Source organism: Solanum pennellii, chromosome 1 (assembly GCF_001406875.1).
Source record: "Solanum pennellii chromosome 1, SPENNV200".
Lineage (NCBI taxonomy): Eukaryota > Viridiplantae > Streptophyta > Magnoliopsida > Solanales > Solanaceae > Solanum > Solanum pennellii.
The window spans coordinates 85,026,790-85,039,370 of record NC_028637.1 but is presented as its reverse complement, the minus strand read 5'-3'; the positions used below and the strand labels follow the sequence as shown (position 1 = coordinate 85,039,370).

Genomic DNA, 12,581 nt, shown 5'->3' with positions numbered 1-12,581 from the left:
TTTTAAGGCATTTGAAACGCCCCCTTACACGCGATTATCCTACGACTTAGGTTAAATATATTTTGACTAATTTTTAAAAAGTGATTAATTTGAGAAAATAATTAAACAAAGAATAATTTTTAATTTTTAAGAAAATGGGACCCCAATTATTTTGATGAATTAAAGTATGAAAAATATTTAAAATTAATTTGAGAAAAAAATGTTTTAATTAAATATATTCAAAACTTATAAGAGTTGAATTTTTTAATTAAAATAAACTAATATAAAGAATATAGTTCATCTTTTGGGGATTTGATTAAGCTAACCTTAAGATTAATTAGGAAATAAGCAAGTAAGAGTTAGACAAATCAATAAATTTAAGGGAAAGCTTTCAAAATGTCAATGTTTTAGCATTTAATAGGATCTCTTAGCAACATTTTTCATATTTATTAAAAGTGTCAATATTTTAGTATGTTATATATATGTATTTCTTAATTTGTTTAAATTGAGAGAATACCATTATTTAATAACATAAGGGAGAAAACTCAAATCTGTCTTTTTCACAATGTATTTTTGTTTCCCCCCCCCCCCCAAAGTTTTGTAACCTTTTTAAATCGTATTCATTCTAATATGTATATTATTTGTATTTGTTATAGTTTCATGTTGTACTTTATATAATGAAACTTGTATTTTTTTTTATTAATTTGTATTCATTTCAATAGTTATGACAAATGAATCTATAGTTATTTGAAAAACATATTTGTATTCATGTAATTTTTTCACTGCGTATCTATTTTTTTCTTCAGAATCTTGTATCCTTTCTTAAGTCGTCTTCATTCTAATATATATTTTATTTGTGTTTGTAGTCATTCTAGTTTTTATATAGTATTTTGTATAATAATATATAAAATACAAAATATAGTATGATGAAAAAAACTGAGAATGAAATATAAAATTGAAAAAGAATAAGTGAATATTTATTGCAATTATTCTTAAATAAAATACATAATTAGTTGACAAATTTTTAGAGTGAATACAAATTAGGAACAGTACAAGATTCATAAACTATGCAACATGATTTGTGAAAGAATACAAATATTAATAGCATACATACGAGTTTGAATACAAATTGAGAAAGGATACAAACTTTCAAAAAAAAATTATTAAAAAAAACAACAAACACATAGGAAGTTGTTCTTCCTATAAGTAAAATACATATCTAGTTGACATATTTTTGGAATAAATTCAAATTAGGAACAAATAAAAGATTCATACATTATGCAACATGAGATTTTGAATGAATACAAATATTAATATAAACAAATTTGAATATTAATTGAGAAAGGATACAAAATTCTAAAAAAGAAATTATAAATACAAAACAAACTAATATGAAATTGTTCTTCTTCAACTTGGTCTTCGACAAGTTTTCGAAATCTTTAATCCCCAATTTTGTTTTAGTAATAGTGTCTTTATATAATAGAGGGAAATCAAAAGATACTTGGTAACATTGTATTTACCTTTATCAGTGGGTGAAAAATATTTTGAAGGAATTGTGATAAATTGGAGGAAATTAGAAGAAGTGATTTTCTTATACAAGAAAAAGGAGAGAACAATGGTGAAAAACTCAATAGAGAAAATAGAAATTCGGGGTAAAAACCTAGAAAAAGAGAAAAGTGAGTAGTGAGACTTTCTCCCCCTTCTTTTTCACGTATGGAGGATAAAATTAGTTGAATGTGAGGCCTGATTTGAGAAATAAAAGGAAAGAAAATCAATTATATTGGAATACATTTTGCTTGCTAAAATATTGACATTTTTAATACTTTTTTTAATTTTTTTTTTTATAAATCATGTTAGGAAGTTTGACTAATTTGCTATTTTTTCCTAAATTCAATAGAGAGAGTGAGGGAGGGAGATTTGGGCCTTTCTAATCTTGGGTCTTGGCCCATTTCCATGTCTTGAAATATTATAGAGGCTGCTCAAAAAGCAGATGGGATTTGGCCCAATCATCTTCCAAAAGGTGCCAGAAATTTCTTGGGACTTTTGCACTCATTTCTGATTTTTGTATAGAAACTATATATTGTCCGTATATCAGTGTATATAACTTTGTTTTTAACTCCCAAGACCTGTATTTCTTGTCTTCGACCTATATATCCGTAGTCTGGATCTATATTTCAGCACCTCAACATGTATATCATTTGTATACGATATGTATACAACCTATTCTTAACTTTCAAAGGCCTGCTTTAGCTTCCAAAACTCGAACAACGATGAAGGTTGACTCGATAAGAAGGAGAATGCAAGAGATAGGAGTTGGGTTTAACTTGGACTCCGCCATACATCACACAAATCAAACAAAAGTAAAAGAAGAGGAATTAGAGGTGGACAAAATCCAAAAACTTACCATAATATTAAAATCACAAGCAAAGAAATTAAGTGGTAATTGAAGTAGTTAATATTAAATAAATCACCAATTTTATTTTATTTTATATATTAATAAAACAGTAGATCACTTCAACATATGTAAAAGGAAAACATTTATGGGCCACTAAAGTAAGTGCTAATGTATGGAATTAACAAGCAAGACACAACTTTATGCACATGGAAGCATTTCACAAGTAAAGAATGCGTACTGATAAAAATTATGCATTAGCAATAAGAGCTGGATAAATTATAAGTCATATTAGCATATGGACAACAACATTCAAGTGAAGTAGCTTAGGGACGAGGATTAGCAAAGACACAAAAATGAGTTTAAATGGCTATGTATATTGTGATTATCATATTTAGCTTAGAGTTAAAAGAGTGAAAAACATGCCGTCGAATACAGGTTATTAATGTGTATGCACAGCCGCCACGACTTAACTATTACAAGTGCAGTAGTTTGAAACTACAACAAAATGCAATTATGCAGGCTAGAAAATAAGAACAGTAACAACTTTAGTCAGAAAAGTCATCTTCAAACCAAGTTTATTTATTATTGAAACTGAATGCATTCTAAGCCAGTTAGAACAAGAACTCAACTAAATCTATTCATAACACGAGATTAGGCTAACATTGATACGAATTTATGATACCAAATCCTAGTACAATAATCAACCAATAAATCCTAAAAAAATCAACCTTTCCAGGTTCTTAAACAATAATGGAAAGTTGACAATATGAAAGAAACATAACATATTTTAGAAAAAAATTGCAAATTCGTATGCGAAGATAAGAAATAAGTGGCAGTACACACTTATTCTATAATAACAACATGAGAGAAACAATTACAAAGCTTGATGAGAAAAACATAAAATACTACACAGAATTTCAAACAACAATAATCCAGGTGCACCTGAATCTAATGGAATAGTATGAAGAGAAAAAAGTTTTCACCTTTTTAAGGGCATCGATTGGAATGACGAGCTTAACGATGAAGCATTCACCACCACAAGTGAGATTTCGATGAACCACCGACGAGACAAAAAAAAATTCCCAAAAACCTAAAACTAACTTTCATGATTTTTTATATTATATCGATATTATATTCATCAATATAAAATTACAACTTTCAAAAATTTCTCCTAAGACCTCCCTCTATAAACACAAAGAGAAAAACGATCTTAAATAGATGAAGATGGGGGTGATTTTTGAGGAGGAAAACGGGTGAATCTGGTTGGATTCGAAATTCAAATTCTTAAAGAGATAAGAAATAAAGATGTTCATTGTATCAATTTTCAACGGAAAAGAAAGGAGATTAGAAGAGGAGGACGCAGTTTGTTGCGGGATTTTCGGTCTGAGCGACTGTCGATGTTGACATTTCACTGAATTTCAGCAATTCAATCGCGAAGAAGACAAGTTACAGGGGTCTGGGTTGGGTCGTGCGCATTGCAGGTTTTCTCGCGTGAAGAAGACGCAGAGATCTGGTAGTTTTGGTATTGATGTGTATGTTGTTGCTGGTGAAGATTATGGGTTGGGTCTTCAATGAATTGGGTTTCTTTGTTATTGCTGATATTAGGGGTGAACATGATGGAGTTAGTTCGAATTTTTCAAATATCAAATCAAATTATTTGTGAAAAAAATTTAAATTTATAAACAAAAAAAACTAATAAAATTTGTTTTTTTTTTGGATTTTGTAACCTCCGGTTGGTTCGGATTTTTCAAATACCAAACCAAATCATTGTGTCAAATTTTTAACTTTATAAATCAAACCAAACTAATAACCTCGGATTTTTGGATATTTTTGTAAGTTCGCATACAAACATATAATTAACTTGTGATCCAAATACTTTTTAGTCCAACCAAAATACAATTATCTAAGGTTCTTCTTAAAAAAATAACAAAAAAAATGAGATGAGTATTGCTGACACAAAAATATTCAATAAGAAAATAACAATGAAATCATCATATGAATAAGTATTGTAAAGTCATAACGAAAATAATCATAACTTAAAAGTACTAAATCATGCTAAAATAAGTTTGATAAATATTAGTTACATTACTAAATATATAAGGAAAATTAAAATTAGATTATATATTTTAATTGTTTAAACCAATGTAAAACTAAAGAACAAATATTCAATATTGTTGTCATTCTTAGTGTTGAATTGATTTCTTTTTGTTGTAGTATTAATTTGATTTGATTTAAGTTTTATTATAATTATCAACATCTATGAACTATAATCTCTATTGGATCATTCTGAATTCTAAGTTTTAAACTTAAAATAATATATTAAAAGATAAATACTATGAAATATATAAGAAATATTTTAAAATTATATCAAAGTAAATATTTTTATGTATAAAAAAAAATTTTAAAATTACATATATTATGTCAGGTTGGTTTGGTCTCGGGTTGATTTTATTGGTTAAAACCAAACCAACCCAAATATAGAACCAAGTCAAACCAAACAACTAGTCAGATTTCTTTTTCAATTTGCAGTATGGTTTGATTTTTTCGGTTCGATTTTGTGCACCCCTAGTTGATGTTATTGTTGTTGAATTGGTTTGCTGATGCATAGGGGTGTGCAGAAACCGAACCGACCAATAAACCGAACCGATAAAATGTTATTGGGTTATTGTTATTGGGTTATTGGTTTATTGGGTTTTTAATGGGTTTAGAAAAAATAATTATTGGGTTATTGGGTCGGTTTCGGTTTTTCCTATTGGGTTATTGGGTAAACCGATAACCCAATAAGACGATAATTATTTACTACTTTACCCTTCCTCAATATTAAATATACATAATTTAATACATAACTAGATTCAATATTAGCTTTTGAGGCTATGTGATTTTTTGGTTAGGAAATTGGTGAAAACTTTGTTGATTATCTGGTGGATCATGCAACTGTTCATGAAATATTTTATTTTAGTTTTAATTCTAGTTCCTAATTGTAGGCGATAGCTTTTGCAAGTTTGTGAATGTTAGTAATTTGATCAACATTCAAAGTTTTCTATTATGTTTTGGCGGTAAGTTGGTAACATGTAATTATAACATACGTACTATTATATATTATTTGATCGACATTTTCTTATTGGGTTAACCGAAACCGAACCGATAACATCAAAAACCGATAAAACGATAAACCGATAAAAAATTTCTTATTGGTTTGTTATTGGGTTAGCATATTTTAAAACCGATAAACCGAACCGATTATATATAAAACCGAACCGAACCGACCGATGCACACCCCTACTGATGCATATCTTTAGTATTGAGGCATTGGGCTGTATGAGTTGATGCTTTATTGTTGAAATGGGTTTCTTTGTGAGGAAAAAATGGGTTGGGCTGGATTAATTGTAATTGGAATGGGGTTTCGGGCAGAGTTTTTGCTGTTCAAAATGTATATATGGGCTGGAAATTGAGATTAAGGAAGAGTACACTTTATAAGAGCCAAATATTTGATTTAGGAAATTTGACTAAAATTTAGATAAGATGAAATCATATTAATTAATTAACGAGCTTCTTATTATTAAAGAAAATAGAATAATTAACTTAAATATAAACTAATAATTCAAAAATATAAACCTAACTTAAATATTAACTATGGATTAAACTAAAATACTCAAGTATATAAGAAATAAAATCTTTTGAGATTGATTTTTTAAATATTCATAAAATATACTATTTATATACTGATTATTATTTAAAAATTATAAAAATGATATAACTATATAAAATAACTTGCAAATTATATTTATTTATTTATTTAAAATTTTATAAAACTAATTATTTTAAATCATTTGAAATTGAAGAAGCTCGATGATTAATTTATTTTGTGGAGCGTCAAAATTGGGTGTCAAGAGTATGTTACGTGGTTATATTGTTGTAATTGCTTATATATGTTTCACTTATTGGGATAGCCGCGTGATCCTATCAGTACACTGTGGTTGTGTACTGATTCTATTTTTGCTCTTATTATTGTTGAGTACAGGGCATCTACTTGTGGCTATTGACATACCTCGTTTAGAAGACCAGTGACCGTTTCAAATTCAAGGGTGAGTTAGTTCTTTCGGGCTGTCTTGAGTTCTTTTTTGCTTAAGTCCAGTCTTTTTTGACTTCGATTATTGTTAAGGTGTTGGTTACTTTTCGGGGTTATACCCCTTGTTCTTAGATTTGTCGTTGTTAGAGTTTTGGTACATTGACTTTCAAGTTCTATATATATAGGGGTTGTATTTGCGCATTGTTTAGTTGTTTAAACTATGAGAACTTAATTACTTAGTTCATTTAACTTGCTTCCGTAGTTTAAATTGTTTAGTTGGGCTTTAGTTATGGTTCTCCCACCAGAGAGTTAGCGTGAGTGCCAATCATGACGGTCTGGATCGTGACACATACTTTTTCCATTGAGCTAGTTCAATGGAAAATGGGCGAGAATATCACGTATCATAAAACAAATTTCTCATTGATCTAGAGAAACTTTTTTATATTGTTATTATACATTAATTAAGGATTAAACGTCAACATGAGATGGGACAAATTAAACTTCCCCGAAATATCTTCTAATTTATTTAATTCTTCCTATTTGTGAAGGGTTGATCACGCAAACAATGGATATTAGAATATAAGATTGTTCTTAGCACTACACAAATTAAAGAATTATGCTTGGAACCCATTAACCAAAGAATTAGGTTCATCTTATGAGCATAAGATCATTAATTAGTGATTGTTAAGAAGATTCTAATTTCAGTAGGGTAAATTAGGGCATCTTGTGGCCATTTAAATATTCTCCCTTTCTTTTTCTTTAATCTTATGAACGTACGATAAGTTAGTATAATCTAAATCCTACCTATTAATTATCATCAATTTTATTAAATAAGAAAGAAAATACTTTTTGCCACCTTATGTATTTTTTATTACATAGAAACCATATAAAAACCCACTCACACTTATCTTCAAACTCACACACAATACTCACTCACTAGTTTCATATTCATATTTTTTGAAACATGTCTGGTGTTTGGAAAATCAAGAATGGAGTAGTGAGGCTAGTTGAGAACCTCGGTGACTTCCAAGGTGCGACGGGTCGTCGTAAAGTGCTTGTGCACCTTTCTAGTAATGAAGTAATAACATCATATGCATCTCTTGAGAGGATTTTGTACTCACTTGGATGGGAGAGGTACTATGATGACCCTAACCTTCTTCAATACCATAAAAGATCAACTGTTCATCTTATTTCTCTACCAAAGGACTTCAACAACCTCAAGTCCATGCACATGTATGATATTGTTGTTAAGAATCGTAATGAGTTTACTGTTAGGGATATGTAGTATTACTAATAATCATTAGTTGATTTGAGATTTTTCTCAAATTAATTAATGTTGTTTGATTTAAATTAGGTTGTTTCTTCTTTTAACTTAAGGTTTGGTTTGTGTAATTTAGGTCAAAGGGGAGTGTTTTAGTTTCTTTTGGGTGAGGAAGCTAATTATTACTTGTTGTAATGGTGTGTAAGAGTGAAGTTTATGGCAATAAAACTTGGTTTGGCTTCGAAACTTTTATCTATATACTTAAATAAATTTGTACTATCAAATACTTCAATTTTTAGTCATATATATATATTTAAAAGACTTCTTTATTTACTTAAACTCCGTATCAAGTCAAATCAGATTATATTTTTATCATTATGCTAACGATGATAGGTGGATATGTGATTGATATATTTTTTTGAATGGAAATATCTTTTCTTCTCTTTTTTTTTGGTCTTATTTTGAATAAAGACAAAATGGTGTTTTCCTATTTATTTCATCAAGAAGTCTTTGACTATAAATTCAAAGGCTTTACCTCAAATTTGAATTCTTCTTCACTGTTTTAAAAAGATGAAGTAAGATGTCAAGTGTGACTTGCTCCTTTTTTGAGTTTATCAAAATTCTATGATTTGAAATGTCAATATTATAGAATCATGATGTTTTATCCTATGACGAATATTTATTCTGAAACCTTAAGCAAGAGTGAGATGGTTAAATTTCTTAGGAGTCGTTTGGTTTAAATTCAAGTTATGATGAGATATAATGATGGGATAAGTTACAAAAATATCCTTCATGAATATGAAAATTAATGTATAAAAGTGTTTACAAAGATATTTTTGTCATTTAGTCATTTTATCTCGGGATAAGTTATCTCAAAATTACTATACTGCTCAAGATAACGGATAACTTATCCTGGTACTAATTATTAATCCTTGTATATGTTATTCTGGACTTGCCAACGAAACAACAAATTAAGTGACACTATAATTTAGTCACAAAACAACTTGAAGTTATCATTCACATCAAACGGCCCTTTAATGCCATAATGTAATCTGCAGGTACGTAATTAATTTAGCGCTACTTTTCAATTACAAATCCTGCTTTATTAAATCTAGTTAAGGATATTGAAAAATAATAATTTTGTGAGGCAAATAGTAGGTTAAGATACTCGATGAGTTTTTCTTAAGATAGTTTATGTAACGTTTTCGAAGAGTTGGAGAAATTGTTATATTTCATGAGGAATCATCTAACTATATATTATAGATGTAATTTACTACTCAAAACTCCCAAAGCGATAGATTATCTCTAATAGATGGCTTGTAGGGTATTAAATTTGCCTGCAAGGCTTTTTCCAGTTTATGTTCTGTATAATATAATATGCAGCATTGCATCTTCTCCCTTTTTTCATAAATATCTATTCTTAATTAGATGTTTAAACTTTGAATACTTCTTTTTGAAAAGAATGTCTTACTCCTTAATTAGTGAGTTGTGTTGTCGTTAAGTTTATTTTTCTGAAGGCTACCAGCCAGTGATCAATTTTGAATATTAAATTCCCTAAAAAAATTTAAAATAATTAGGTTTAACGGGCTTGTCTTTTTGTATCATCAAAAGAGCAGAATCATATAGCTATTTTAAGCTGAGGCAGGCAGAATCATAGTGCCAACTTTTATTTAGAATATACTTATAATTCATATATTCTACTAAAGTGGCTTAATTTAAATAGCATGAAATCTAAAATTGTATTCATCTGAAACTATATATTTAATTTGTTATGTTATAGATTGAAATGTAAGAAAGCAAGATATAAAGATTCACACTAGTTTGAAAAAAAATGTCAACATACGCTAGAACCACAAGATAGTGCCACGTAGACCGAAAAGGGTAGAAAACTATTTATAAAATAAGATCAGAGGGTAATAAGACCTTAGAATAGCATAAGTATGCCTCTGGGATTTCAGACATAGGTTGAGGGGCTACTTGTGCATTTGAAGGTTTTTAAGGCATTTGAAGCGCTCGCTAACATGCGATTATCCTTTGACTTGACTTGAAATCATTGACTTTTTTTTTTATAAAACTGATTTAACGTAAAAAGATAATTCGATTAACTTTGAGAAAATAGTTAAATAAAGGACAATTTCTTTTATGCTATTTTTAGGAAAAAAGGAAGCTAAAATGAAATAATTGAATTAAAATGCAAATGAATACACTTTTACAAAAAACAAGACTAATGAGAATTTATTTGGCACATTTTTAAAATAATAATTTAAACCGAACTGATTAATTAGATTACGAAAAATATTTTAATTTAATCGAATAATAAATAAAAGTTTTTTGAATACATATATTCAAAATAAGTACAAGACTTAAAAAAATTGAATATAAAAATATAATAACATAAAGAATATATATATATTTTTTTTTTGGGAAATTCGATTAAATTATTATGAAGCAAATAAAGGGTAAAAGAACAAATAAATAAATGCAATCAAATAAATGAAGAGGTAATATGGACTTGGGCTTTTCAGGCTGCTAATTTGGGTTCTGGCCCTATTTCAACCTTTGAAAACCTTTGTATACAACAAGTGTATACTGATATATACAGGTCGTTTCTAAGCCTTTTTCCTGTATATCAAACCGTATATCAACTGTATACAGTCTGTTATAATGCCTCTAACCTGTATCTTCGTTTTTGTCAACATATATGTTGTCCTGAACCTATTGATCACTGTATACATATTGTATATATTATGTATACAACTCATTTCTTGGGCTTTTGAATTATTTCCAATAGCATGTTGGTCTCTAGGGCCTATTACAACTTCGAAATACATAAAGGGTTGACTCGAGAAATAGGGAAGACAGAGATCGAGCCTTTATGGCTCCACTCAGAATTGCAAGGTAGATAAGTCCACAATGGACTCGAAAGAGATTCACATACACACAGAGTACGTAAAAGAAAAGAATTAGAAAAAAAGATAAGAGCCCCCAACGAACGCATGATCAAATAATTAACTTATGATGAAGATAAACACATTATTCTATGAAATAAGAACATAATTTCAAACTAATATGCTTCTAGACAAAAGGTGTTAATATTGTATCCAAAAGGAGATGTAATTGCGACAATTATTTAAGAATTGGATAGGTCATTGTAGAAAACCTTTTGACTAGATGAAAATATATAATATTAACTAAATGATGTAAAGAGAAGTCAACAGTGAACTAAATGAATTGGTTGCTAAACAAAATGGCACAAAGACATGAAAGCTATAGTGGAAAACTATCATTTTTAGTGTATCTAAATATGACTCTTAATATTCACAATTCATCTTTTAGAAATCAACAAACTACCAGAAAAGCTTCTAAATTAATGGGCAATCAAACTTGTAATTAAAGGAGAATTGAATAAAATAACCACAAATGAAGCAAGGATGAGTAAATTAACATGAGATGATGAACTCAAAACATCAACCCCAAACTCATCATGAACATATGAAAATGAAAGAGAAAAAATAAATAAAGAAAAAGAGGCAAAACTCTTTGCAACATCAAACTAATACTTATATGTTAGCAACCTATCAAGACTTACTAAAGATGAAAGTTATGTGCATCACAAATAGGTAAGATAATAGTGATTTTTTTACCTAACATATAAATTTAAATGGAAAACATGTGACATAATCAATCAGACAATCACATATACAATAACAAAATTCACATGACATATAGGATCATTTATGATAAAGAAAAAAGAAAGGCAACTCCTAATTTTAGTGTAAAAACAAGAATTCAAATACTTTGCAACTTGATGGGTAATGAGTACTTATAATGTATCAACAATAGACAGTGATGATTTAATGCAATAACGCACTATGAGATCCCATCATATTTTAGTATGCCTCTGGGAGTTAAGCAACCCACTAATGATCAACAGAATACTAACACAAGATTCAAGAGAGGATAAAACACATATGAAGGAAATTAACACAAACCTCATAATGACAGAGATTTCACCACATCCAGATAAGCAGATAAATAGCGCAACAGATCTAAGCAAGCAAAATAATATAGAAGCAATAATACTAACTGCAAAATGGTAAAAGTTGTAGTCTGATAGTTAGACTGAGCCACAACATCGCTCAAGAACACATGTATCACATTATTATCACCAATCGAGTAGCATCTAACGACAAACACCCATAGAATAAAGACTTTCCGACATTGAAAACATCACATTGAACTAGGAAAAGAGACAAAATGATGTTATCGAGAGAGGAGCATTTACCTTTCTCTGGGCAGCAATTGGGACATCAACGGGCTTGAAAACAACGATTCTTCCACCACGAAATCCAAATACGAACAATAAATAATAAATATGGGCAGAATTAGAGCGACTACCTTTACGGAATTTCTTAAGTATAAAATGACTATTTACCGAAAACTCAAACTCTGAAAACCTCATGTTTGTATGCTATTTTTTCTTATATGACCTCAAAATCTAATTTTTTTTTACCTTTTCTCGCCTTTCTCCTTGTCTCGAATATAGAGAACTATCTGTAAAGAAAGTTGGGGTGATTTTGGGGGAAAATCCATTGAATTTTGAATTTTTGATTGCTCCTTTTCGATATCAACAGTAAAAGGAAAGGGGAGTTGTATCTTTTCTCTGAAACTCCGCAAAAAGGGGGATAAAGGAGCCGAGACGAGTATGGGCACTGCAGGTGAAAAGTTGTGCAGGGCAAAAAAGAGGAAGACGCAGAGAAGTAGTTGTACCTCCGTTGTTTACTGTCACTTTGCCGTTTGCTGTATGACTGGTCAGAGTCGCAATTTTTTCCCGATTTTCCTGGCTGATTTTTCAGATGGGGGGTGGGGGGGGGGGT

General features: G+C 29.5%; 1 protein-coding gene and 1 long non-coding RNA gene across 2 annotated transcripts; one reads left to right on the top strand and one right to left on the bottom strand.

Moving 5' to 3' along the window:
- The first annotated feature begins 6,215 nt into the window (after window positions 1-6,215).
- On the top strand, window positions 6,216-7,950 carry LOC107029112 (flowering-promoting factor 1-like protein 3). Its single transcript, XM_015230438.2, has one exon. It carries the CDS (start codon window positions 7,408-7,410, stop codon window positions 7,726-7,728), a length of 321 nt encoding a protein of 106 aa, XP_015085924.1. The 5' UTR covers window positions 6,216-7,407; the 3' UTR covers window positions 7,729-7,950.
- Window positions 7,951-10,116: 2,166 nt separating this feature from the next.
- Window positions 10,117-12,575, bottom strand: LOC107016218. Its single transcript, XR_001456434.2, has 2 exons — window positions 12,218-12,575; window positions 10,117-12,038 (listed from the first exon to the last, which is right to left on the bottom strand). It is a non-coding gene; the product is annotated as an uncharacterized LOC107016218 (long non-coding RNA).
- Window positions 12,576-12,581: the final 6 nt, after the last annotated feature.